This window comes from Chaetodon trifascialis, chromosome 1 (genome assembly GCF_039877785.1).
Source record: "Chaetodon trifascialis isolate fChaTrf1 chromosome 1, fChaTrf1.hap1, whole genome shotgun sequence".
NCBI classification, from domain to species: Eukaryota; Metazoa; Chordata; class Actinopteri; order Chaetodontiformes; family Chaetodontidae; genus Chaetodon; species Chaetodon trifascialis.
Window position 1 is genome coordinate 3,782,428 of NC_092056.1, and position 27,084 is coordinate 3,809,511.

At 44.4% G+C, this 27,084-nt stretch overlaps 1 protein-coding gene across 1 annotated transcript in view; it reads left to right on the forward strand.

The window, feature by feature from the left end:
* prmt3 (protein arginine methyltransferase 3) overlaps window positions 1-27,084 on the forward strand; it is a 50,165-nt gene that overhangs the window by 5,807 nt on the left and 17,274 nt on the right. Inside the window, exons 9-13 of the mRNA XM_070962074.1 lie at window positions 298-419; window positions 3,835-3,934; window positions 17,140-17,218; window positions 23,236-23,423; window positions 26,395-26,481. Of these exons, the coding sequence (XP_070818175.1) occupies window positions 298-419; window positions 3,835-3,934; window positions 17,140-17,218; window positions 23,236-23,423; window positions 26,395-26,481 (576 nt within the window). The remainder of the gene's footprint in view (window positions 1-297; window positions 420-3,834; window positions 3,935-17,139; window positions 17,219-23,235; window positions 23,424-26,394; window positions 26,482-27,084) is intronic.

Genomic DNA, 27,084 nt, shown 5'->3' on the forward strand with positions numbered 1-27,084 from the left:
AATCATGCAATCCTTAAAAACACGCACGGATGCAGCGCTGCAGTTTGGCCAAAAGCTGTTTTCCATGATTCTTTTGCACAAGCTGCTTGTGATCTGCTAACAAACAAACTGGTGCTAACAAAACTTCCCTCCAGCAGTAAAACATCAACTGTGGACGCTGTGTGGACTCTGATCAGCGACCTTGTCCGCGCTGCGCCACCTAAAGCGGCTTCATTTTGTCCTGATGTAGCTGCTTGAATTCATTTTAAAAGCCATCCGCCCCCCCCCCCCCACCCCTCTCTCTCTCCCATCCGGCAGGTGGTGCTCGATGTAGGCTGTGGGACCGGCATACTGTCCATGTTCGCTGCAAGGTCTGGGGCCAAGAAGGTCATAGCGGTCGACCAATCAGAAATCATCTACCAGGCCATGGACATAGTCAGGTGAGACACACACGCAAAACACAAGACAAAAAAACCCAAAACATGTTCTTCAGATATGTCGGTGGCTCAAAACAAATGCATTGGAGGTTGGTGGATTTTCATTTATGATGCTCGCAGCAATGAAACATTCCAGCTCGGCAGCAGCTTGTCTTTCACTCAGCAGCAGATTAGCTCAGTCAATCATGTGACCCTCGCCTCGCACATCGTGGCGGTCCTTGGAGTGCCACAGAGAGAGTACACGGGTCCTCTTCCCTCGCTGTGCAGCAGAGGATTGTGGGAGTAGAGGTCTGTGTGACCTCCAGGCACCTTTTATTTGTTGCAGCTGGTTGACTTCAGTAGAGCTGCTGTCAGTTGCGTGGCCATAATGCACGTAATTTACACCTGCGGTCTGACTCATCCACCCCTCGCCTGCAGCCGCGTGCACTCAGACATGTAGATGACCTCCTGTTGGTACCTTTTAACGCAGTCCTCGGTCCAATTTCAGGTGCTGTGTGTTTCCAGTTTTCCAGCAGCTTGTTCTCCACAGTGTAGTCATTTACCACCAGAGCCTCCACTGTCCCTACGTCTACCTGCAGCCACGTCTTCTATCACACCCCTGCCTCTAAAATGCATTTTTGAGTTAGGGGCCATTATGACTGCTATTATTACCGTTATGTAAGAGAGTGTCGTATAAGCAAAACAACGGGGTTTGCTGAAGGAAAAGGACGTTTTAATTTTACAGCCCACTGACTCGCTGTTGGAGTGTGTGTTGGCATGCAAGCTGCGTTGCAGGTTCGCCAGCGGTGAAGATTCAGCTGAAGAGAGATGTGTACCCTCCCCTATACGCTCACACATGCACGCACTTACATACAGGAACACACACCGCCCTCGGGGTCTCTTTAAATCTTCTGTTTGCTTCGGTTGTGATTTTAAAGCTCTTGTTTTTGCATGTGTGTGCATGCGCATGTGGCTGGCCTTTGTGTGTCCGTGACTTCCTCTTGATGTTAATATCAGGATTGTAATTAAAGTGGCTCCTGTTGGTTAGGCAGGAGCATCCATCTCCTGTCTCCACTCTGTCGCCAAAGTTTAAATGAAAAGCTGGATGTGACTTCTTCCCTTCACAGTCGCGTCCTTAATGGATAATGTCCAAATACATTTTTAAATGGCTGGAATTGATGGATTATCCAATAGAATGCTTTGAATTGTGACAACAAAGTGGAAAAAATAAAACTTTTAATGGTGATATGAGCTAAAGGTAGACAGATTATCAGATTGTGGCTGTTAATCTGTAATTATTTGACTTGAATGCTCAACCAGCCTGTAACACACACATTATGAATACATGTAATTCCAGATAACCTACCAAAAGTTTTTGCTGAAGTTTTTTTCTTTTATCATCCCAAAAACATGATTAAAATAAAACTTTTTAGCTCTAATTAATTTTAGAATTTGTTTAGTTGTCCTGTTGAAGACGTTTACCAACTCCTGAAAACCTATTCCATTTGTAAATCTTAAAGTTATGGATATAACCCCGGTTCTCTGATTAGCGTGAGTGTCTCATTATGGGAACGCTTCCTACGAGACATCATCAGAAGCTTAGATGACATTACACCTGCCCTAATTGGCTATTTCCCCGCTAGCTTAGTAGTGCTACTTTTTCCTGAGGTATTGCTACCTGCTGTGAGGTAGCTAACGCTACCTGTTCAGTTAAATACTGCTACTTTCCAAAGTAAAAGTATTGCTACCTTTCACCAAAATTAGCCATAGTGAGAGGAGGAGGAGGAGGACCCTATCCGCTACTGACGTAGCTGTGACGAGTGCCAGCCAATGAGGGCTGCTGAAATATCATTTGAGCTTCTGATTGGGTCACGCGGGAGGCGTTCCCATATCGATTCATAAAATGAACGCTGTGAAAGAAAATTATTGGCTTTATTGCCGTTTTGTCCTTACTGTGTAAATCCTGAAAGAAACAACAACAAGAAGCGAACAAAAAACCAAAAATCCATTCATGTGTCTCAAAGCGTGTATCTTTGATAAGAACACAAACATAAATTATGAGCGAGAAACTCATTTGTATGACAGAGGCGACGATTCACCATCAGAAGACAGCAGTTATTTTCAAACACTGGCTTCCTGTGATGAAATGTACAAGCTCTTTCCCTTTTCTCTCTCTCACACACACACACACACACACACACACACACACACACACACACACACACACACACACACACACACACACACACAAAGCAGCACAGATACTGACTCTCTCCCCAGAGTCCTGACATTGTCCTCTAAATTACCCCAATAATGAGATTACAGTGTTTCCCTCTTGTGGAAGGTGGAGGGGGTGGGGGGGGTTATGGGTGAGAGGTGTGGGGGGTGTTGGATTCTGGGAGGAGGTGATAGCAGAGCAGCAGAGAGGGGAGAGACAGTTCAAGATAAGGATCGCTGCCACAGAAATGCACTCTGGGCCGCTGTGAGTAATTGTTCTGTCCTCGGTAACATTAGCTGTCATGATAATGGAATATTCACAGAGATTGATACCCAGACTGGCCGGTCTGAAAGGAAGGATCATTTAAACAGCAGCGCTGATCTTACCGTCCCTACCTGAGCCTGACACCTCTGCAGGTCCACGGTTACAGTTTCTCCCCCTTCCACACTCGCTACACAGCTCAGGACAGGCTGGAAATACACTGTACTTTGAAAAGAATATGGGGATTTACAGATTTTGACAAGTTTGAATAAATGCACTGAAATATATGGAAGTCAAATGTCAAATCATGGTACACATCATCAAATAACTGTAAAGTGAAAGGCATCACTCCAATGATGAATCCTCACCCAGCTGCAGTTCTGTTTTAGTGTCTGTGAGCTCTTTGTTTTGGTTTTATGGCCCACATCTCATCATCAAGCTCATTTCTGCTCACATTAGGCAGCTGTTGTCAGTGAAAAGCTCCAATAAAGCCACTGTACGCTGCCTGCCCGGCACCAAACAACTGACAGACCAAGCTGACAACCAGCTGTCAACATGCTAGAGCGTTTAGCAGCTAAACAAGCACACATTTGCTTCAGGAATCGGTGGAGACCAAAGCAGAGCTAAAAGCAAAGTGAATATTGGGCTTAAAATCGGCGAGCGGCCTGAAGCATTAACTCTACTGTTACTCTGTGTCTGTTGTTTATGTAGTCTGTCGGCAACTGTTTGCTGACAAGGTCACCATGTCGACTGAATTTCAATGTTGTGTGTACAGGTTGTTACTCTGCCACCAGGTGGCCAAAAATGAAGTAATTCTCCTTTAGTATGACAGAAATTAACTGCCATAATTGGGATTTGCAGTGTTTGTAGTATCCACCTTTTCTAACAGTAACAGTAACTGGCAATCTCTTTGGTTTGTTGGAGGTAGTCATGTTTTAAAGACTCCTGCATTTCCCACAGGTCCAACCAGCTGGAGGACAAGATCACTCTGATCAAAGGCCGCATAGAAGACATCGACCTCCCTGTGGAGAAGGTGGACATCATCATCTCAGAATGGATGGTCAGTACATATTTCCATAAGCATACTGCAGCCGTTTGATTGTGGGAATGCAGGAGCGCCAGTCAGGTCAAAGCCTTCTATTCTTAAAGCCTCCTACAATCAGTGAATTAATGACGTGATTCAGTTCCAGCTCAAAGATCTGTTAATTCATATTGATAGCTGAGGATGTGACTCAGTAAGTGTCAGCTGACTAACTCTCAGGAGGCCATCCCTCCGCCAAAAATGCTCCTGCATGATTCCCATGAAGTATTATTGAATCCTGTACATGCACGTGAGGGTTCAGCCGGTCCATGTTTGGCCTCCCAGACCTCATGTTGTTGCTTGATTAAAGGCATTTCTGCAGGGCAGGGGTTATATTTTCCTTGTCGTTTGCTCTCTGTGACATTGCTGGAATGTGTTGAATTTTCCTGATGCAGTAAGTCAACTATAACATCATACCTTGAATTTAGTCTCAGTAGGCCTCTACAAATACAATTCACAGCATTATATGCACTCAGTACACTGAAGATCGTCACTTTGCAGTAACAGCCGGCTCCTTCGTGCCTCGAGGTGCTTTCCTTTGCTCACGTGTGTGCTGTGAAAATATCTTGAGAGCTTATCTTGGGGTGGCTGTGGCTCAGGAGGGAGAGCGGTCATCCACTTATCAGAAGGTTGGCGGTTTGATCCCTGGCCCCGGGCAAGATACTCAACCCCAAATTGCCCCCGATGCTGTGTCCTCGTGTGAGTGTGTGCGAATGGTTAAAAGCCTTGTAGTGGACAGGTGGCCTAGCCAAGGGTGAATGCAGACTTGTGTTGTAAAAGCGCTTTATAAATACACTTCCATTTATCTTCCATCTAACGGTCCTCAAACACATACATGCAAATACCAAAATGTAAATGCTCAACTTTGTCTCGGATTGGTCAGCTACCAGCCAATGAGAGTGCAGAGTCCAAGGTGCCAGTAGCAATGATGCATGTTTTAAACATGGCTTAAACGGGGCTAAACTTGACCGTGAGCTCCTCTGAATACCTAACCAGGAACAGCAGTCTTCCTTCGCCTTGACGCCCATTTATCAGGGAGATTCTCCGCGGCGATACAGGCGGGACGGCCAAAGTTGAACGCACCGCTGAAGTCATCCCTAATTCATGAGCATCCCGTATCTGTTCCCCCTCCACCTCCCCCATCCATCGTCGAAACCCCAGGGTCACGAGCAGGGGTCGCCAGCCAGAGCCTTCCCATCCTCTCGCCGGGGAAATTGAAATTCGGTGGTTGACGTGCCGGTGGAGCAGTGAAGGATAGGGCACGTAATCTTTGATGACACCAGCTCACAGAGCGCTAATAAATCTAAGAATCCTCCAGTCACTTCTCATCACGGCAGCAATGGCAGACATTTCTCAGAGTGGCCAGAACTTCAAAAGCTGCCCTCCAATCTGCCTGTGTAAAATGGAAAAATGACAGTTGTCAGCGGAGTAGACTTTCTGGTCATTGTAAATGGCTTTAGACTGTATTAAACTTTAATGGCCTTGTCTTGGAGCCAGGTAGTGTCTTATTACCTGAGAGCGCTTCTGGAGATGTCATGACTCTGCTTTAGTACGTCATATAAATCACAGATGCTGTGTTTTAAGGTTTTGTTGAAGTCACAGATTTTACCTTCTTACTGAACTAAGTCTCCTAAATATTTTATAAAAGGTTATTTTCCTCAAAATACAGTCAGAGTAGGAAGAGGAAATCCCATGTGGGGATCTATCATGAGTCCACTGAATCTCTAAAATCACAAAACCTTTAATCGGAATGCCTTAATTTAATTTCAGATATGTAATTTGACCGCGTATGTTGGTGCTCAGAGGCAGTTTCCCTCTCGTCCACAAAGGCTTTCAGCAGTAATTACCTTTTGATATAGTCGTCTTCATTGGCAGTGGCACCGTTCCCACGCTGGCTTCACAGGAAACAATGCTTAAATATGATCTGGCATCACTGTTTGTAATTCGATCTCACTGATATCAGCCTCACTGTTGAGGCCATTGACCCGCTGGTACAGTCGAATCGTAGCTGTATTAATTTACCGCTAATGCAAACCAAACATTTCCAACTGTTGCTCGCTCACATAAAAAACGCTCAGCTGATTTTATTGTGAAGCAGTCGCAGGAAACGCAGCGCATTTGTCAGAGAGGCTGGCGCTGACAGCGGCTGTTCATCTAAAATGTGTCAGCGGTGGCCGTTTGCAGCCTTTTTTGACAGTGGATCAGTTTTAAATATTACAGGAAGTAATGGAACGAGGAGGAGCTGCCGCTGCGAGCTGTAACAACCCGATCCCAAACAAGTTGAGACGCCATGTGAAGCTTAAAAAAAAAACCAAAATGCGATCATGAGCAGATGAACTGTTTACCGACAAGTTTTTGAAGTGTTCCTGAGTCCGTGTAATAATCTCCTTCATCCAATCACGTGTTCACAAAGTGGTGAACTCGCTCCATTCTCACTTGTGAACGACTGAGCCTTTCCAGGACGCCCCTTTTCAGGCCCAACCATGACACTATCACCTGTTACCAATCAACCTGTTTACCTGTGGAGTGATCCAAACAGGTGTCACAGTGGAAACACTGTCGCCTCACAGCTTCAATGTCCCGGGTTCGATTCCCGCCTGGGGCGCTGTGGGCGTGTCGTCCACCATGCCTTTGGTGCCTGCTGCCCTTTAAGGGGCCTTTCAGTTTGCATGTTCTCCCTGTGTTCACCTGGGGGATCCTCCATTTAAAAAAAAGAAACCCCCACTAAAAACATGCATGAAGATCACCACCTGACCAATGGTGACGAAGATGGAAATGGGTCCCCGGGCGCTGGTCCGCGTTTGACACGATTCTTGCGTCTTGGTCTGCAGCATAATTTTCACACCTAAACGCGTCCATGCCGCAGAAGTAGCCCCTCTTTTAGCCCCTCCTCCTCCTCCTGTTCTGTGTCGCGTTCACTCTCCTCCATGTTTGTTTGTGTTGCCTTCATGCTACAAACCACATTTCCCAGCATGCCTCGTGCAGGACTAAGTAGCTCAAGTTTCCTGTTTTATGTTCCAAAATGTTACTTTTTGTTAGTATTTGGGATGTTTCTGTTGAGAACATGCTGCTCTATGCTTTTAGCGTTTGTAAGGTGGCGGTTGCATGTCTTGCCTCGGCTGCATTACACTGCTGCGTCTTTGAGGGTTGATGTTGCTGATTGCTCCTGCCTGCCACAATATTGCAGTAAGGAGTGTGATTTGCAACACAATGAAATAAACGATAGAGCACAACATTAAAGATAGGTTTTCCAATTGTGGAACAATATATACTGCCACGTCAGACAGTCCTATCCTCAGCGAGATAACCTCCTCCGGTGAGGCCCTGCTGTTTATGGCACTGCTTGTGCAACGTGAAATCAGATCACGGTTGCTCACGGCATGATGGAAAAGGACGATTATTGAGTCACTTTTTTATTGAAAGAATGCATGTTTTTTGCATTTCTGACAAGATAACCGCTCAGTCAGTCTTTGCTGACTCCTGATTTCTGGGACTGAACTGTGGATGTCACCAAATCAGCCATGAAATGAAATTTCAAGGATGATAACATTGATTAATTTTGATTATTCTTGTCTAAGTCTGTTTGTACAGTTCCTCCCTGCACGATGTACAAACCTGTACTGTAAACATGCCAAATCCTGGAGGCAAAACAGCATCAAACTGCTGTGTCTTTGTGACTTTGATCAGGGTGTAATTCCTTGGCCTGACCTGGCTTTAATGCACGCCTCTGGTGTCACCTGACCTTGCTGAAAATGAACACACACGCACGGATTAGAGGCTTGCTAAGGCCTGCAACAGAGAATGGCCAAAGTGGGTCAAAGCAATGGCAAAGAAGCACAGGAGGGAATTCTGTAACTAAGAATAGGTTAATATTCAGCCTTTCAGCTGTGCAGATAAGCCGCATGCTTTGTATTTCTTCCTCTGGTTTGACAAAATAAAAAGGAAAGACCAGAACTAGAAACCGAGCACCTTTCACACAGTTACACTGCAGCATATCGAGGTAGAAAGAGCAGAAACAGTCAGTGACTCCGTTGTCACTGAGCAGCGTAATTAATCTGAAATTTGTCAAATTAATAGGTCCACAAATCTGTGCTCTGTGGATCAGACAGCCGTGGGCTTACTGTGGCAAAGAAAAGCATCACTCCTTTAAAGCCAAAGCACCACATTCATCTGTCATCACGTGTGCTGTGATTGAAAATGTGGCTCTCTGGCCTGGAAAGTCGTCTTTATTGAGTGGAAGGCATTTAGTGAAAAATGTTTGGGACTTTAAAAAGATATTAATTCCACAGAGACTGCAAACTAATGCAGTGCAGAGAATAAGAGAGGAGAATCACAGTTTGCAATAAAAGAGGACACATCCCATCCTCACTGTAAACATTTTAACCAGCTAACAGAGACAACGTGTAGACAAGACAGTGTTGGAGTTGCTGGAAGGCATCTTAGGTTTTAACTTTAAAATCAGACTAATAATTTCTCCGCTCCCTCTAGTCTTTGTGCTAAGCTAGGCTAACATCTCTCGGAGCTAGCAGTACCTCTGGGCTGGATGCATAGAGACGTAAATTCTCAAACAGGATCTTGATCTCAATGACACCCTAAACTCATAAAAAGCTTCACAATCTAACAAATTAACTGAATTGATTGATCTTCTCATCCATCTTTCTGTAATCCAGGAAATAATTCATCTAAATTTAGCGGCCATTTTTACAGGATCCAGTGTTTAATATTGTTATGTGGTGATGTTTATTACTCACATATTTATTGGTGCTTCGTCATTGACTGTCAGTTATTATTATTATTTGTATGCAAATTGTCATCGTAACCAGAAGAAATGGTGCCATAAACAACAGATGTCAGAAATGATGATAAAAAAGACCCGGGCTTAAAAAATACAACATAGAAACAGAGATAACCTTGCAAGTTTTGTCTTGAAGTAATAAGATACCTGATAATTATGGAAGAGAGAGGGTTATATCGCTGAGTTGCTGGAGCGAGCAGACGGACAGTGGTCACACGGCTAATAGACAGAGATGGGTGATGAATGTGGTGTATCTGTGGCGGTGGCGAAGGGGGCAAATGAGAGTCTGTCTGCTGTGGCAGTGTTTGAGAGACTGCCTTCAGCGGCACCGCTGTCATTTCATAACTCACCACATTGATCGGTCCTCTTTCTCAGCACACGGAAAAACAAACAGTCCAGAGCTGATAAGAGACCGGGGGGCTGACGGGGAGGAGGGGAGCCCAGTTCCCAAAAGGCTAAATAAAGGTTGTCACTCCACGATCAATCACAGGTGATGGGACTGCTAGCTTGATGGTGTTTAATGGCACGGACGCACAGATGTGGACATGAAAGTAGACTGTTGGCTTTAGTCGGTATAAAAACCCAAAACCTTAAAATGAGAATCTCATGTTAGCCACAAACCACAAGTTTGTCTTTTTGATCTGCACTTAATGGAAAAGTCCACTCCAACACGCTAACCAATGCAACAAGAGGCGTGCTGCTTGTATATTATTTCAGCATAAACATGTCTTCTACAAGATCCACACATTACATTTTCAAGTGTCACTGTAAGCAGAGTTTCCAGTTGGCACTGGTCCATGAGTCCCAGAGGACTTCAGTGTCTTGGACAAATGGGAGGAATTCCTCTTATTATCTCATTATGGACCCTGTTTTCCCATGTTTGTGCTTCCAAGTGACTAATGGGATTTTTGAGTATTGAATGAAATTGCTGCAGCTGCAGAACAGGCTGCAGTGTAATCCCTCCAGGCGTTTGAGTGCCGTCAGTGTGAGTCCACTAAAAGCCTTTTTGCCACTGACAGGCTCAGATTGTTAAATAAGTTTCTGGTGACATTATGGAAGAGATCCCTGCAGAGATACCTTTTGGTTGAAGAGTAAGATGTTTTGTTTAGCCAGAAACAGCTGTTCTATCTCTCAGCCACCAGACTCCATTCACAAAACCAGTAATTTTATCACCGTGAAACACACTTCATTCAAACTCGACAAAAACAAAACAAAACTCACCAAAACCTCCTTGGTTTGTCTTTTCACCGTTCCAACAATCACCTCTAACTCTGGTTTGGCTGAAATAAAGAGGACGAACATCAGTGAAGATGTGAAAACAGAGCTGGAACATTTTCACATCTGCCTTAAGAATTATTTTCTCCTGACGTTATGACAGCAGATTTTCAGCCCACACTACACAAAGTGTCTTAAATCATCTAACTACCACGTACATAAAGCTCTCTGAGTCTTTCCTTCTGACCTTCATTACAACATAAATAAGTGTTGACTTTTCCTTAAAGAAATATGTACTCTTGTACTGTGGACATGAGCCTGTATTTATATATTATCGTCCAGATAACAGTTTGTATACGAGGCGAAGGCCAGTGTCCCTGAACAGTGAGCTTTTTGAGGTATGTGCTAACTCACCTTGAAGAAACTCTCCCAGAATGTCAAAGTGGTCTTCAACGACAGCGAGCGTTCAGTCTGTGTCATTGAAATGTGAAAGGAACAAGAAAAGTGTCAAAGAGCTCTGTGGAACTTCTCCGCTGTGGAGGTTTTCTTTGTGTCCCCGACGCTGATATTTTCCCTTGAGGTGGACATAGTTTTCAAGGATCTCTGGTGCACACATATACGCACAAACACACAAAGTCCGAACCATTGTGTGCGGTAGAGGTGTGAAGTCAAATTAATGGCAGCTCTTCCTCTTTAGCCTCATTATCAGCGCTGGGAGACTCACCTGCCCGAGAAGAGGGCGGTAGTCATCAGTCATCCTGTCCTTCAGTCCGACTGACTGTCAGTCACAGCTACACACTCACACACACAAAAACACACACACGCACAGAGAAACGACACTCAGATGCAATATAGATGCACAAATGTACACACACACGCGGTGACAGTGCCACAGGTGTGTCCATGTTCTAATGAGGATTTATTAGCTGTACTTACTTCCACAAGACCTTCAGGAAGTGGTTTTCAGCCAGCTGCCAGTGTAGCAAAAAGTCCAATCCTACTAATACGTCCAATTTGTAGCTATTTGGCAGGTTTTTGGTGCTGCGGTGAAGCCCAGGTAATTCAGTATGTACAGTGTAAGGATAATCATTTTAATTTTTGACAGACTCCCACCAAAAACACCCAGATTCACACCTAAAAGGGATTGTTTCCTGCTGCAAAAATAAACCAAAGACTGTTTTTTTTTACAGTAAATTATGTCCTCATGCAAAGAAAACAGAACATGAAAAGGGCTTGTTTTGCACCTGTTATTGCTAAAATCCAAATTTAACCCGATGATGTGTTATCAAGTTTTTAAACCTGCACAGGCTCATCATTTTCAGTATTTGGTGATTTTAATTTAAAGATGTTTGGATTTTTTTAAAAGACGCAGGTTTAGTTGAACTTATTTTCACCCAATTTTATACTTACACACATGAAAACCTGCTTCCTCCTGCTGGCGAAGGATTTCTAAAGCATTCTGTCCATTAGTCAACCATCTATCTCTGAGATCAAAGACTTACATTTTCAGAAATGTGTCTATGCTGTCTCTGTGTTTCATGTAACTCTTGGTTTTTATGCAACTGTTTTCCCCTTTCCCCGCACGATAAGTGAAGCATAGGCTTATGTATGCAGCCATGGTGGTATATAAAGGCCCACAATGCACTTCAGTGCAGTAGTGTATACTGGATGTATCTGCAAAGCAATGCTGCACTTCTGTCATCTGGTCAAAACATCCGAGGGGAAGGTGTAACCGCTCTCTTGTTTGATTAATGCTGCGACATGCACAACATGAACCGGACGACCTGATGTATCCCTCAAACAGACATCCTCATAAACCCAAAACCATAATCCTGCATCACTCAGCTGACATTGTTTTGGTGGAGAGAAATGGCCTCCGTGTTCCCTCAAGATGATGAATTTAATAACGGCCCGTGGATGCTTGGACAAGTACGCTGCCAAATACAAGTATATTAGGATTTTTATAGTGTGTGTGTGAATTCGCAGCCATAACTTTTTATTCCTCAAAGGCGCACAAAGGCAAACATTGCTTTACTTTAATGCTGCTGACTGACTTTGACTCCATGTGAGGCTGCTGTTCCCAAAGTCCAGACAGTAGATTCACGTGTTTGTTAATGACTTGTTTTAAATATGATTATGTGGTCATGACATCTGCTTCGGACATGATGGAGGTTCTCCCCTAATTACACCTCCCAACAACCTGTAGAAACAAGACATTTAATTATGTTTTGTCCTTTTAATTTGTTTATTTGTTGAAAAGTATTTAGGCAACGACTGTATTGAAGAGAGAATAGCTGAATAGCTGCTAAAGAGCTGCCCTCTCTGGTTCAAAGTTTCAAGAGTCGTAAGTTAAGCTCTGGTCTTTCCGTGAAGAGTTTTGGTTTCCCACAATGACCTAAATGCTGTTTAAAGATGCATCCAGACCAAAATTTCCATTAGGTTTCCAAAAAAATGGTGCCTTTCCACATGTCTGTGCTCATGGATCCTGTTTCCCATGTCGTTGCAGCTGTTTCTGAAATTGGTCCAGTATTGAGCAAGAGCGCTGGAGCTGCAAAACAGGCTGCAGTGTCCGGCAAAATTGCTTGTAGGCTCAGATTGATATTCTAAGTGTGTGTTTAACCAGAAACAGCCACCGTATCACTGTCACCAAAGCCACCAGACTCCAGTCACAGAAACAGTAATTTTATTATTGAAACTCTCTCAAGACTTGAAAGAAGAGAGACTAGAGGAAATTCATAGAAAGAGTTTGAGATCCTGGTCAGTTGTAGAAACAGTCAGAGGCTGAATAACCTCACACAAATATAACCTGCACGCAGGGTTGCTGCATATATCGCTAGCTAGTTTACAGCTAACGTCTGTCCCCTCGGAACGAAGAAGGAAGGCAAAACACTGGTAAAAATCCACTCAGCATTCAGTCTGAACGCAACTTCAAAGGCTTCTCCACCCTGACAAATCAGATCCGGGAAATAAAAATTTGGCAGCATGAAACTGGACAAAGATAACGGCTACATCGTATCTCACACTGCGCGATAACACTTTGTCTAACGTGAAAATGTGCCATTTTCTTTCAAATTGTTTGCATTCGTAATTGAAATGTTTTACTGGCCACGTAGATTATCGTAACATCTCCTGAAGACAGATGATTCCGGAAGAGCCGCTGCTTCTAATAACCTTGTAGCTATACTGCAAATTACTTTGCTGCTACACCATCGTTCGCCTCTATCTCTCATTTACATGCCTTTAAATGGAAATTAGGCTAATGCTGGAGCCTGCACAGTGTACACTCACCAAGCGTTAACGCACTAAAATCTATTACGTGGATGTGTGTGATATGTTTATGCTAATTTGGTGTCATCTGATCGTAGAGTAGTGCAGGAGAGGCTCGTTGATGTAGAGGTGCTGCCTTCAGTATCCAGTAAAGCATGGGAGTACTCTCACACACTGACACACGCACACACATTCATGCATGCACGCCATCTCCTTTATTTTGCTGTGGCCCTCCTGGGAGTGGAAGTGATGATGATCTGCAGTAATTGAGGAAGACGTATGTTGAATGCAGGAGGAGCGAGGAGGTACTGGAGGGCGGAGGAAAGTGTAAACTGCTGATGCAGGTTTTGTACCAAAATGCCTCTTGGTACCTGTAATTGACAGCCAGTCGGTCTCCTCAGGGTTGATGCACAGGAAAATCTGTGAATTGTAGCACGCAAAGCCTTTTTTCCCCCCAATCTGAGTGTTTTACAGTATGGCATTAAAACAGCACTGTAGGAAAAAAAAAAGTGACAACTCAGTGAAAAGGCTGAAATTCTTGGCATTACTAACACAGCTGTAGAAGTGTATTTGCCATTTTATTTTGGTGTGTGTGTGTGTTGGTGCATAAGTAGATGTGTATGTGTGTGTGTGTGATGGCCCACTCAGGGGAATGTGTTTTATATGCTAATTTTGCTAATGTGTATAAGCTGCTCCAGCCCATTCTCATTAGGTTTTCATTAGTCTCTTTTATGGAAATGCACAGTGACTATACCGCAGAGCACGGCCTGCAGCAGCCTGGCCGCCTGACAGCAGACGGAGCTGCTTCCTCCAGCTAACACCTCGGCCCGTCCGTGTCACCGATGAGTGGATTATTTGAAATGGTATCAAAAAAGTTAGTAAATCTGTCTGGTTAAATCAGATGAAGATGAATGAATCACAGCAGATACGTTGAGATCCTTTTGTGATGAAGAGCTGTAAAATCGTAGGCCTTCACCCTTAGAGGAATACTTCAGTATTTGAAATGCCTATTTGAAGATCAACATCAATGTCATCTCTGTGCATGATCTTTTTAGCCTAGCTTAGAAAATAAGAGGAAACAGCTAGCCTAGCTCGCCCTCCAACAAATCCAAAGGTGCTACATGTGTTGCATCGTTAAAAATATGTAAAAGTATGATAAATGTTCTCTTCGACGTAGCCTAGCTAGTGATACCTGCCTCCACTCTTTGTGCTAAGCTAGGCTAAACATGTTGCTGTCTCTGTTTTGGACGGTTTCTAGACAGTTTGGTGAAACTGTGAGGGATATTACATTTTACCACTGTGTTCTCATGAGTGGAGCATCAGCACTGAGAGGCTTGAAGGATACCTTTGTTCCATTAAAAGTCCAACTTACGGACAGCAGGTGTGACAGAAACAGCATGTCGGTGTCTAAGGTAGCTGAAAGAGCCCAAAAGTGCGACATCATCATTTTGATTAAACTTTCAGCGATGACACATTGCTCAGGATTGCTCAGGAGTGAGGACATGCTCGCTGATGGATTGTTACCGCTGATTTTTCATGTAGAGGGTGAATCTGGTAATTAACCCTGCGGATGTATAAATTAGGGGGGCGAGTACATGCTGCTGGGAGGACGTGGAAGGCAGAGGGGGGGTCGGGCGCGGGGAGCAGTAATCCTGGAGCATTGTTGACGATAAAAGTAAGGTGTGACTCTGCTTTCAGGCGTCTCCCTCTCTCATATCCTCTTTCCTTCAAGTGAAGCAGTGTCCCGTGAAATTGGGATCTAAATTACGAGGCCGGTGTACTCTGTGTGAGGGTTTTAGAAACGACCCGCTCCGCCGCTAAGGACATCGGACGGACCGCAGCAGTCAGCGGCGGACGATCTGCGGCCTGACTTTGGTTCGAGACCGGCCCGCTATCGATAAACAGAGAGATTGTTTCCCTTTATCGCCTCGCGGAGCATGAGCCGGGTATATCAGCTTCATCGCTGCCATCATTATCAGCTCAGGCCTGTGACAGAGATGGTGACGATTTTGGAGTTGGAGTTATAAATCAGGGCTGTTTCCCCCGTTTGTCTGCTGCTTGCTCTCCTCTCCTCTCTCCAATAAAAGCTTGTCTTTATTTGAATAATAAGGCTCTTATCTCTCTGAATTGCTATTCCACTGGCCACTGCATATCACTCTCGCTCTTCCTCTCTCCTCCTCCTCCTCTCCATCATACTCCCTCTTCACCTTCTGCTCTGGCTCTCACCTCTCCTTGTCCCTTTTTCCCTCCTCTGAAGAGAAAGTGTAGATGTTGGACAGAACTCTAGAGACGGTTTTATATCTTATTTTCCCAGTCATACTCACTGTAGAGCTGCTTGTAGAGGTCGTGTTTAGGTGGGTCCAGCTCTCCAGTGTAGTGGATGCAAGCCATTTCCCAGATATTCACAAACAGCACTAATAAAGCATTTTGTTATCATATTGATTTCCTGAACTGTAGTGAGACTTTTTCATTAAAAAGTTGTTGATGAAAAAGAAGAGACAGGCCATCCTCATGTTGGTTTTTATGCCCTAAAAATTGGACTAAACATTCTCGCTTCTATAATTATGAACAAACCGGTAGATAAATGCTTTTTAAATTCTTTTTAATCAGGCTGAATGCCTTTCATATCAGCCGTAGTTTTATTTTTGCTCATTGCTTTGATCTGTTATAACTTGGGGTTTACTTTTGTAGCACTGGCCATCGGGTGTATCGGTTAAAATAACTTTGGACCCACAAAGGTAATTGCTTAGATCTTGAAATGGCAGCATCATGAGAGATAGATGGAACATGGCTGTAAACACTGGCCATCAGAAGGTCTGGTGGGATGTAAACAAGCTGACAGGTTAATCAGTAGAAGAAAAAATTAAGGAGGATTTTAAAATCATTCCCCAAACTGTCCAGTTTACGCCGTCCCGGATCAGCGTTGACCTGCTGGACTTGGTGGAGTTGTGTGTTTTTCCTGTACACTGGGGGATTATTGGTAACATTATGGTTGCACTCACTGTTTGTCGCCCCGTTGGACGTAATGTTTACCATCGTTGCCAAATTCGGAGATGTTTGGTGAGTCGGTTGTCTTACCTGATAGAACTTACCTTTAGCACTTCCTCTTGTCTCAATGCAAAGTACAAAATAACGGACGTTGTTTGGCCAAGGGTAAACTGAATGATGGGAACTGAATATCCAGACTGAAACCTGAAGGTCTTATGCTTTCCATATTCTTGTTTTGATGCTGAAACACAGATCTGAAAGCATCAGTGGTTGTTTTTGGTCCTGGAGGAGCGAGACAGTGTTTTCGCAGCTTTGAAAGGACTGATGTGGGTCATCAGTCACAGTAAAATACGCCTCTACTGGTTTTGCGCCGCCTCCTTGTCCCAGATGGAGATATGCCCTCCCATATGTTGGAACCCGTCCAAATGCCGTGCACACAAACACCATATTGAAGGGGCCAGTGTTGTAGCTCGGCCTTGTATGATTGGTTGATCTGTCGGTTGGAGGGGTAGCTTGCAGAAAAAGCCATTTGTCAGCAGTATCTGCCACTCAGGTCGAAGCCAACAAGATGTGGACAAAACTCAATTTCAGCATTAATGGAATAATACCACGGTTAATGTGCCGTCCACTGGAGCAGAACACGAGGTCAAACCAGGGTCAAACCTCCGGATGCCGGGCGGCAGACCACGTGGGCACATCACTTGAGTCACAGTCACGGTTAATTCAGATTTCCACCGTTGGTGACGTTGAATTAAAAAATAATTGAATTGTCTTGCGCTTCTGTAGTCTTGCATTTATTACCTGCCTTTAGCTGTCAAGACGCCAGATGATGCTGTACGGACTGCTGCGTTCGCCCTTCGTCCATTAAACTTGCTCCAGAAGATACCAGGATGATGATGTGTATTTCTTCTATTTCCAGGGTTACTTCTTGCTGTTCGAGTCCATGTTGGACTCTGTCCTGTACGCCAGAGACCTGTACCTGGCTGACACGGGCTCAGGTAGGTCACATCATCTCCTCACCACACAACTCAAGGTAGCACAGAGGATTCTTACATTAAATGTGTTGGCGAGTGTCGGAGCTGGCTTTGGACTAAATTCTCCACAAACACTGGATATGAACTGAGTTTTGATACCCTGTGAAAGCGGTTTCTCCTGCCGTTAAACAGTCACAGCGTGCAGTGTGATACTGAGGTCAGATTCAGTCCAGATTTCATCTGTTTGCATGGAAAACATGTTGCTGTCAGCCCCCTGCGGATATTAGAAGTAACACGTCTCCCACTGGGTGTCAGATTGTACACGTCACTACAAGCATCAAACACAGCAGTACTCAGTACACACAATCCAAGCTGATACAAACAGATATTCACATGAGAAGCCAGATGTTCACCAGGGAGAACACCAGATTTCACTCTCACATAAAAGCCTCTTTTTTACGTGAGTGTAAAAAATGAGTTGAGCGTGAATTCACGAGTTCAGCCTTCCAGTCGGAGCGAGACTCAGAGGTGGGGTAACGAACTGAGCGGGGGAGGGCCAGCAGCTCACCTCAGCTCGACACACAGCTGTTTTAAAGACAGCATGTCTCCTGTGTGGCCGGCCTGAGGGACGGCAGTGAGGGCAGCTCGCAGTGGTTGAGTTTGGGCTCTGGGTTCACGTTCTTCCTCATTAGCTGCTCGGCTTAAGCGTGGCGACGCCGGTGTGACCTGATATGCTGCTGGAAATTTTGTTGTGAACCTGCTTGACAATGGAAATTCTATTTTGAGGTGCACACTGACAAGAATTTCACCAGTTTTAAGAATTGTGAGTTAATAAATGACACTCACGAGCGATCTGAAGCCACATATTTCCAATTTCTACTGCGAATATCAATAATCCATTTAAACAAATCCACCATCTGATGTTTGCCAGTGGTGACAGTTCTATACTTTCAAGTTTTATTTACTCTTCTTTTTCACATTTCACTTATTTCAGATGATGTAAAACAACCCATTAAAGAAAAGCAAAAGATGTGACATGGATGACAGGAGTCAAACTGACGAGATCCTGGATAGATGATAGTTTAGCGTGTGTGTGTGTGTGTGTGTGTGTGTGTGTGTGTGTGTGTGTGTGTCAGTCTCCTGGGTTGCCTCATCCCTGCCACTGACCAGATTTAATGGCTTGTGTCAAATGTGACCCAACTAAGGAACGGTTCCACCACACTGCCTTTAGTTGCTCCTTGGGGCAGGAGGGAGAGGTCACACACACACACACACACACACACACACACACACACACACACACACACACACACACACCTACAGAGACAGATCTGTTAGTGAGGGAGATTGGACAGGCCAGAGCGAGGCAGAAAGTGACAGGTCATAGGAGAGCGTATGGCTGGTCACGAGCCTTTAACCCCGACGCCTCCAGCTCGGGCTGCTCTCACTGCATCTCCTGCCGGCCAGCTCTGCAGGAAGTGAAATGAAAACACTCAAAAACAAAAATAAAGCCTCTGATGCCGCTGTGATATGGGAACATGAAATCAGAATGGGAAGATTGTTTTTGAAGCACTACAGCCTAAAACACAGTGCATACTCTCAGCACAAATGATGTGTCCCTCCAGGGTGGCTCCTTTTTGTTTCTGTTAGGTTTTATCACATCTGAAGAGAATATTGAACTCTGTTTGGCCAACCTTCATTTGCATTACTTTCATATGAAAAACCTTAAGTTTGATGAACCACAGACTTTCTGTTTTGATAGATTTACATTATTAAATTATGCTATTTGATATCCACATTATGCTTTTATTTTGATTACCTGCATGGTTGGATTTCACGTCATTGGTTCTTGCAGCTAATCTCTGTGAAATCATGTAAAAATGAGATAATTCTTTCATTGGAAATCGTAAGTTTGCATCAGTAAGGGATAGCGTTTGGTATGTTTTCCAAACCGACCACCGTCAGCCCAACAACCCACAGTAATTTTAAGACGGGAGACGCGCGTTCGCTAAGCGTTCGCTTAAGCTTATCGTGATTACACACGCTTAATTACCTTGTTACCTTATTGTGAAAAACACTTCACTCAGAGATGACAGAACAAAATAAAAGTCAGTAAACCTTCTTGTTTGATCTTTCTGCTTTTCCAAAAGCCAAAATAAACCCTTGATTGTTCAAATTCGATGTGAAAATATTCTGCCTCTACACGCCGGTTCCCCTTCGGCTCAGTGGGTGTGTAATGTGACTGTGGTGCTGGGTTAGCTCGTTTTAGAGTCTGTCGCCGACTCGTTCTTCGGGGGCAGACCATTAAATTAGCAGCATAAAATGATGGAAATCAACCGGCGTTGGACTCTGCCAAATGCCGATATATTCGTCAAATCGCTCAACCCTGCTTACATAAGATGCTAAGATGTCGCCAGTTTGAAAAATTCACTTTGTTTCTCGCTGTGAGTGGAGGCTACTCCATGTTTGTTCAGAGGTAAACACGCCCCAGGCAGCATTTATGTGCAAATCTGCAAAGCAAATATTCCTTTTCAGTGCGGACACACTGCACCGTGACGCAATATCCAAAACATAGATATATCCCACAACTTCATTTACTGATCCTAATGCATTCGTCCTATCACGTCAGATTTATCAGCTTCTCCTCCTGAGTTTACGTTCAGGTTTTGCGTGTGCGTGCACACAGCTGTGCTGAGTTATTAGTCCGGCCCTGCAGCACTGCTGCTGTATGTGTGTTTAAGCTACATTAGTGGAGAGTTACAGCGGCTCCCTCATTCTCCCCACTACATTAACCTCCCCTTCATCCTTAAATGTGTCCCCGCACGCCTGGCACAGCACAGCGTCCAGGGAAAAGGGATCTGTTTTGTCCCGTGCCCCCTCTCACACCGTCTTTCCCTCTTCCGCAGCCGACCAATGGGGGAGATGGAAAAAGGAAGAGAAGAAGGTGGGTGGGTGGGTGGGTGGAGGGGGGGGGCTTGACAAACGGGCTGTGAGCAGCGAGTCGAGAAGGACGCAGATGTCAAAGCCATGAATCTGGGGAGGCCTGTGTACCCCCACCCTTCTTCCTCTTCATCTTTTTCTCTCTCCATCCACACCACACCACAGCACCCCCAGTCCTTCACCTCCTCGTCTCTCTGTCTCCATTTCTTCATCAGCGCGTCTCTCGGACGGGCCTGTCCCGATTCTGCCCAATCAGCAGCCCTCCCTCTCCTCTCACCTGGCCCTCATAATTACTCACTTGGTTCAGTAATCAGAGTAAAATGAAGTGACAAATCTGCTGTTTGCGCATGTGTGCGTGTGTGTGTGTGAATGTGTGTGTGCACAGTCATTAGGTATGGTGACACTCACAGGGTCACCACCGGGCTGCAGCTAATAACGAGAGGCCGTGAGTTGCCCATCACTGAGCCGTCACCATCCATTCACACGTTTTATGGTCCGATGTGTCGAAGGTTACGTGACTCTGAGAGCTAACACACATTCCAGGCAAAATAAATAAAGCGGGCTCTCTGGAAGGCTTTTATTTTGAAAATTAGAAAAAGTGGCTGTGAAAGTGTGGGGCCGTTTGGTTTCACTGTACTTAAAGTGGATTCCCATCCTCTGCGTAATTACTATCCTTAAGATATTTTTCATTTCATTTCGTTGTTTCGCCAAAATATGGATCACCGTAACTAAAATCTAGATGCACTGACACTGTTTCAGTGCTCACCCAATGACAGGAGCAAGCTCACGTTAATATTGTGCTGCATTGGAAACTGATCAGCTTGTTAGCTTTACATGCATACAGTTCAAAAGACAGGAACAGTATTGATTGATTAATGTTCTTACTGTTACTTACTTAATACTACTCTTACCTTATCATACATTTGAAGTAGTTTTGGCCCAAAAAGAAGAATCATTAAATGACTAAAACTTCCATTTAGCCAATGACTCCACGGTGGCCCCTCTGTGATTTGTGCGTTATAGTATGTTCAGCTGATACCTCACAGTCTCATCCTATTTTGAAGTTTTAAGAATAGCTTCGCTAAAGCAGCAGGCCTGTTGATTCTAGCTCGTTACAGGTGTTATTGTGCAGTAGACACTGCACATCTGCACAGGGGGGTGGCACTTACCACTACCCCTGATCCTGATTAACAGATCATAAATTAAAACCAATAACCATGCATACACTACCTGAACATGAAAAGTTAGCGTGAGAAAAGAAGTGTGGCGTGAGATCTGTGTGAGAGTTGGCAGCCCTGTATGTTGTCATGTGTGTGGATAACACTCGTTATGGCCCAGCTATACTCAGCCTGTCTGCATTAAGGAAGTTGTATTGCTTTATTAATTCCTCCCTGGAAGTTACCATGATGCCCTGGTCAGGTGTATTTACCATACCAGTAAACTATGGTCAAGTCTCTGCTGTCATGAACCTCTCAGATTCTTCCATTATTAGTGGCAGCAAGTTGTATGTTAAGATATTAAGTTTGATATATCCTTCACGGGTGCATTCTGAACTCTGGTTTAGGCCCTAGGCCTCTGTTTTAGCTAATGTTACTTCACAGTAGGGATACCAATGGCTGCAAGCATCTCAGCTCTGACTTAATCACCAAGCATATTAACTGTACAAAGGAGTCTATTCAGATGTGAAAAGGCAAAGAAAAGACATTAAGGTTCATGTTTAATGCTCATTTTAAGACATGGATAATGTTCATTCAGTCGGCAGCGTTATGTAATATGAAGGGTGACAGTAATCACTGCTGAAGTTCAATCTTCAAAGAAAGATTAAAAATTAAACTAGAAACACAAGTTTCCCTGTAACTGACCAATGTCTTCCATCTGCTGAGAAAAATGGCTTTTTTGAGGCTGCAGGTGCGGAAACTTGTTTGACCAAAATACAGCCGGGGTGATTTTCAGCAGCAGCCATTTCTCTGAAGTGACGGAGACGCTGTCAGCTGTGAAAGCACGTGTTTAACTCTTCTGGCACGACTTCCAAAATGACTGCAAATCACGAGGCACCCCAACAAGTCAGAATCTCCACCACCTCAAGTGATGAATCAGCGTTAGGCCGGGATCATGTTTTTTCTTCAGTGTTTACCGTGAGGGGTAGTCATCAGCGTTACTGAGAGAGCTCAAGCAAGTGCAGGCAGAGTAACGTTATTATCGATGTTGTGCGACTTTCATTAGCACGCCTACCTGAAGTAATAAAGGGGATAATGGAAAAGGGATGAGGCTTTTGTGTCTGCTTAAAGAAGAAGATGAGGCGGCCGTTTTCTGTGCAGCAGAGAAATTTGACTCAGTCAACTTGGAGTGCCAGTGAAGTGTCAGTTATTTAATGCTCATAGTGCAAATAGTGTCCACCCCATCGCAGCCTCAGGACGCAGAGGAGGAACTGGTGTGTAGATCTGTTTATCAAATATCACAGTAACCATATGTGAATGCGACCGGTCCATTCCTGTGATCCCACCTGTTTTTTGCTTTGTATTGTACAGTGAGACCGTCTGCTGCCTCCAACTTTGTCACAGCAGTTTGTTGAGTTCAGGTGTCCTCGTGCTTTGTCCACATTTCAGCCATCTAGTGTCCACTGTGTAAACTATTACAATTTGAAGTATGAAAATAGGACGAAATGGTCGTCAGGCCACGTTTTGTGCCCGTGATGGACACAGTCATTACAGCAGCTTTGTGAAATTGATGCAGAGCTCCACACCCACAAGATGTTGAGGCGTTCTCTGATTAAATTTGTTGGATGGTTTTCAAGCCATTAAATTTGTTGATATTAAGCATGTCTCGGCACTGACAGTAGAAGTTTATGGAACCAGAATTTGCCCACCCTTTCCTTTAGTTATGATTAATGATCTTTTGTTTAGAGCCAAACGAATCCCTGAAGGATTCACTCGCCGCTCACCGGGCGGCCTTGCTCACCCTCAGACCGCACTTTCTGATGCTCCAAAAATATGGACTGTGAGACGTTTGCTTGGTGTCCTTGTTTCCTGTAGATGTGTAGTGCATTGTCAGTAGACCTTATGAATGCTCTTGGACTCTCTGCTCCTCTCCTTCCTCCACAGTCTATCCAGACCTTTGTAACATCAGCCTGGCAGCAGTTGGAGACGCACAGAAGCACCAGGACCGCATTGCATTCTGGGATGACGTTTATGGCTTCAGCATGGCGTGCATGAAGAAGGCTGTGGTGCCTGAGGCGGTGGTGGAAGTGGTGAAAGCAGACACACTCATCTCTGAACCTACAGTCATACAGGTAAACATGCTTTAGGTTATGTTCTGCAGCATTCAGCCTCCAGTGCCGTGGCTTGGGAGTCCAGTAACTGATACTAGAAACTGCAAGGAAATGACATGTTTGACCAAACCCTGTAATCTAATAAAAGCACCAGATGTGAAAGTACAGTAAGACATGAAATCAGTTGGTAGTTTAAATCTACTTTTCCTCTCTAATTTTTGATTTGAGTACTGTTTTGTGTTCACCGTCGGGCCTCTAAAGATCATTCAAATTAAACAAGCAGACGAGACTAAATCTCTCTTTTGTACTGCTTGACGTGCAACCTGTGCTGAGGGATCATTCTTCCTTTAAAGGGTGATGTTGATGGTCTGTGCTGAACCTGGGTTTGCGCTCACAGATGACTTACAGTTGACCAGCCATTATTATAAAATATTTTTAAAGTGTCAGAGGCTAAACCTGTAGTGCAGACTGATGACACTAACCCCCAGTATTTGATATTTAAAGCCTGTATCGGCAAACCAATGTGTCAGTCTGATTGTGATGTACAAGGATCTTGGAAGCTACAAAGAGTAGAAATTGAGTTTGAGGGGCCCAAGCTGTTAGGCTATAGACAGAGAAGGAGCGCAGGAGTTAGCTGTGGAGAGAGAGCGATAGGGCCCTGAAGGTGTGTGCGTGTGTGTGTGTGTGTGCGTGCGTGCTGATGCTGTAGCGCTGGGTGATTGATCTGTCTAATCCTTGTTTAAGTTCCTCTTAAGGAAACTTCATTACTCTCAGCCCCCCGTGGATAGAGCGGTTTTCACTGGGCTGATGGGAGAGCACACACACATTGCAGAGATAAAACAAACACACCCGGTCCAACATCCAAGAGCACAGATACCTCTGCTGAGTCTCTCTGCGTACGAATGTGCTCCCCTCTTGTCTCTCATGCCGTCGCGTGTTTCTCCGCCGGTCGGCCTGCTTGCTAAGCAGCATGTCCTCCACCCATCTGCGGGTGTGATGAATGAGGGGAGAACTTGATATAATGGAATTTGAATCCTCTAATCGATAGTTTCTCCCCTCCAGTGACAAATAGACAGCCCCTCTGCCCAAATTACATGGACTCTCATCTATTGCCTCCTGTTGATACGATCCAATAACGTTCCATTAAGGCTGGCTGCTATTCCGTAAAATTGAGAGCCCTTTGATGGAATTATAAATTCCTGCAAAACAAATGAGTTTTCTCGGCGATAACAGATGGGAATGTTCAACTTGAGAAATATTGAACTTAAAACCATTTGAAGGTGCTTTAAAAATGTCTCATGTGATGTGTTTCATGTTCAGAGTCGTAGGTTTACCAGTTTAGAAAGAGTGTGTTGCTCTAAATGCTCTCCAAAAGGCTCAATCTGTGATTGGCATGTGATCATACGTACGTTTGAATGGGCAATATGACCTAATATGATCTATTTATGTGGTTTTGCCCCATAATGTAGGTTAGTTAGTGTGATTCATTAGACCAGGGGTAGGATTTGGCCAGTCAGTGCACCACGGAGCATGTCTGTAGAGTACATTTACATACAGCAGCAACACATACTGATGCAGCAGAGGGTGCTTTACTGTAACAACGAAGCTGAGCTTGGTTTGCAGTACGCAGTGTGGCGCTAACGTTAGCTCTGGCTGTGTGAGACGACGCAAGAAGCAACGTGCAAAAAGCAGTTTTCCACTTCCAACCTACTACTCCGGTGATCCTGCCGGCCTCAAATGAGGATCAACAATCACACAGTTTCTCTTAACTGTCTATTAAATACTCCAACCATGCTCCACTGTGTGTGCGTACAATAGATGCTAATAGCCCGGTTAGCCACAGAACATGCTAATGCTGACGAACCAGCAGGATACAGTGGAGGTTCTAAGTTTGAAGACGCATTGTTCTGCCCTTTAGCTTCAGTTTTGAAGTGAATCCTGCATTGTATCGGCCCCCCAAAGCATTACAGCACACATAACGTTACAACTGTTAGCCTAAGAGTTTTCCAGTTGCTGTTGTTGTGGGGACATTTCCATCGAGTTAGTCCACTGGCTGTCCCCTTCATCGGACGGTGGCAGTAGATGAAGACTTTTGTGTTGGTTCTTGCAGTCAACAACACAGAAACTGGTGTGCGTCGTGTGTAATGTTACCTTCCACATCTTTGTGTGTTATAGTGAGAGGGGAAGTAGTTACTGGCTGTAACTCCAGTTCCATGAGTACGTGTGTAGCCCTCTACCTGCAGCCACAGCTAAGCACACTATTTTTGACATGTTAAAACTTTTATGACGGGAATGACAGTATTGCAAAATCCACATTGTGGCTGAACGCGACACCATGACGGTGATGAAGCAGGTATACTCCCCACCCCTGTGCTGTATGGACTCCAAACAGCGCCACCAGATGAAGGTTTCAGTTGGAGTTTCTGTGGCTAGCAGTAGCTGCAGCATTTGCTTCCTAACCGACGTCGTTCCATCCACCATGTTGTCCAGTTTGTGAATGTACTAACAGTAATGTACTTTTGCACACTCAGGGTTTTCTTTACCATTGAGGAGTTACTGTATTATGGGGTGCACTCAGTTGTATGACCCTCTGGCCAATCTTATTTCCCTGTGAGACCTATTATGGGAAATGTTATCATAACTGATGTAAGAAGCAGCGGCCAGGATGCAGGACATCAAATCAAAGTTGTGATGATAAAGTTTCCTGTAACAGAGAAAATATCACTGTCACAGCCTGAAGGGAAACGAAATGTTAAGCTGTGAAACATTTCATCCAAAAGGATTCAGCTCAAACATAAACTGGTATGTTTTCTGTTATTCTGTTGAAAATCTGAGGACAAAATGTCACTTGCACAGAAAAATTCAACATACTGCGGATTCTGCCCTGCAGTACATTTGTTCTTATTGTTCACTTTGTTGTGTTGCTTCATCACTTCTTGCCATTCTCTTGTTTTAAGCTGTGCATCGTGTGTGTGTTTTTGACTTTCAACAGACGATTGACTGTAACAGAGTGTGTCTGTCCGAGCTGGAGTTTGCATCAGATTTCTGCTTGAAGATAACAAACACTACAGACTGCACAGTAAGTACACACACACAAACACTACACACTCACTCGCTGAGACATCCATAATACTACTGCTGTGCGGAAGTTTGTGAAATTGTTAACCTCAAAATGAAGTTCTTCCTATGTGATATTAGGGCTTAATTAATGAGGCTGAGAAGTGTTAGATCAGCACGTCATGTTGCTGAGATCTCAAATGCAGATAAACGTATCTTGAAGAAAAAGTCTGTTTATTTATTTTTTTTGTATCAAATTTAGTCCATCGTTAAACAGTAAAGGCTAAAAAAAATGACCTGAAACAAAAGTTTGCACATCCACTGCTTCCGCCTGTCATCTATCAGAGATATTGTGTGAAAAAAACGAGGCGGCACAAACAGCAGAGACATCAGTCAGCTCGCGCTGATGGATTATGTGTCTGTATGTAAGAGGATGTCTGTCAGTTGGATGTTTAATAGAGTTTCAGATCGAATCAGAGCAGTGAGGCTAATGTGACTTTGGATTTCGTGGATTTAGTGAATGTCCACAGCCTGCTTGCCATGTCATTTTCACACACACACACACACACACACACACACACACACACACACACACACACACACACACACACACACACACACACAC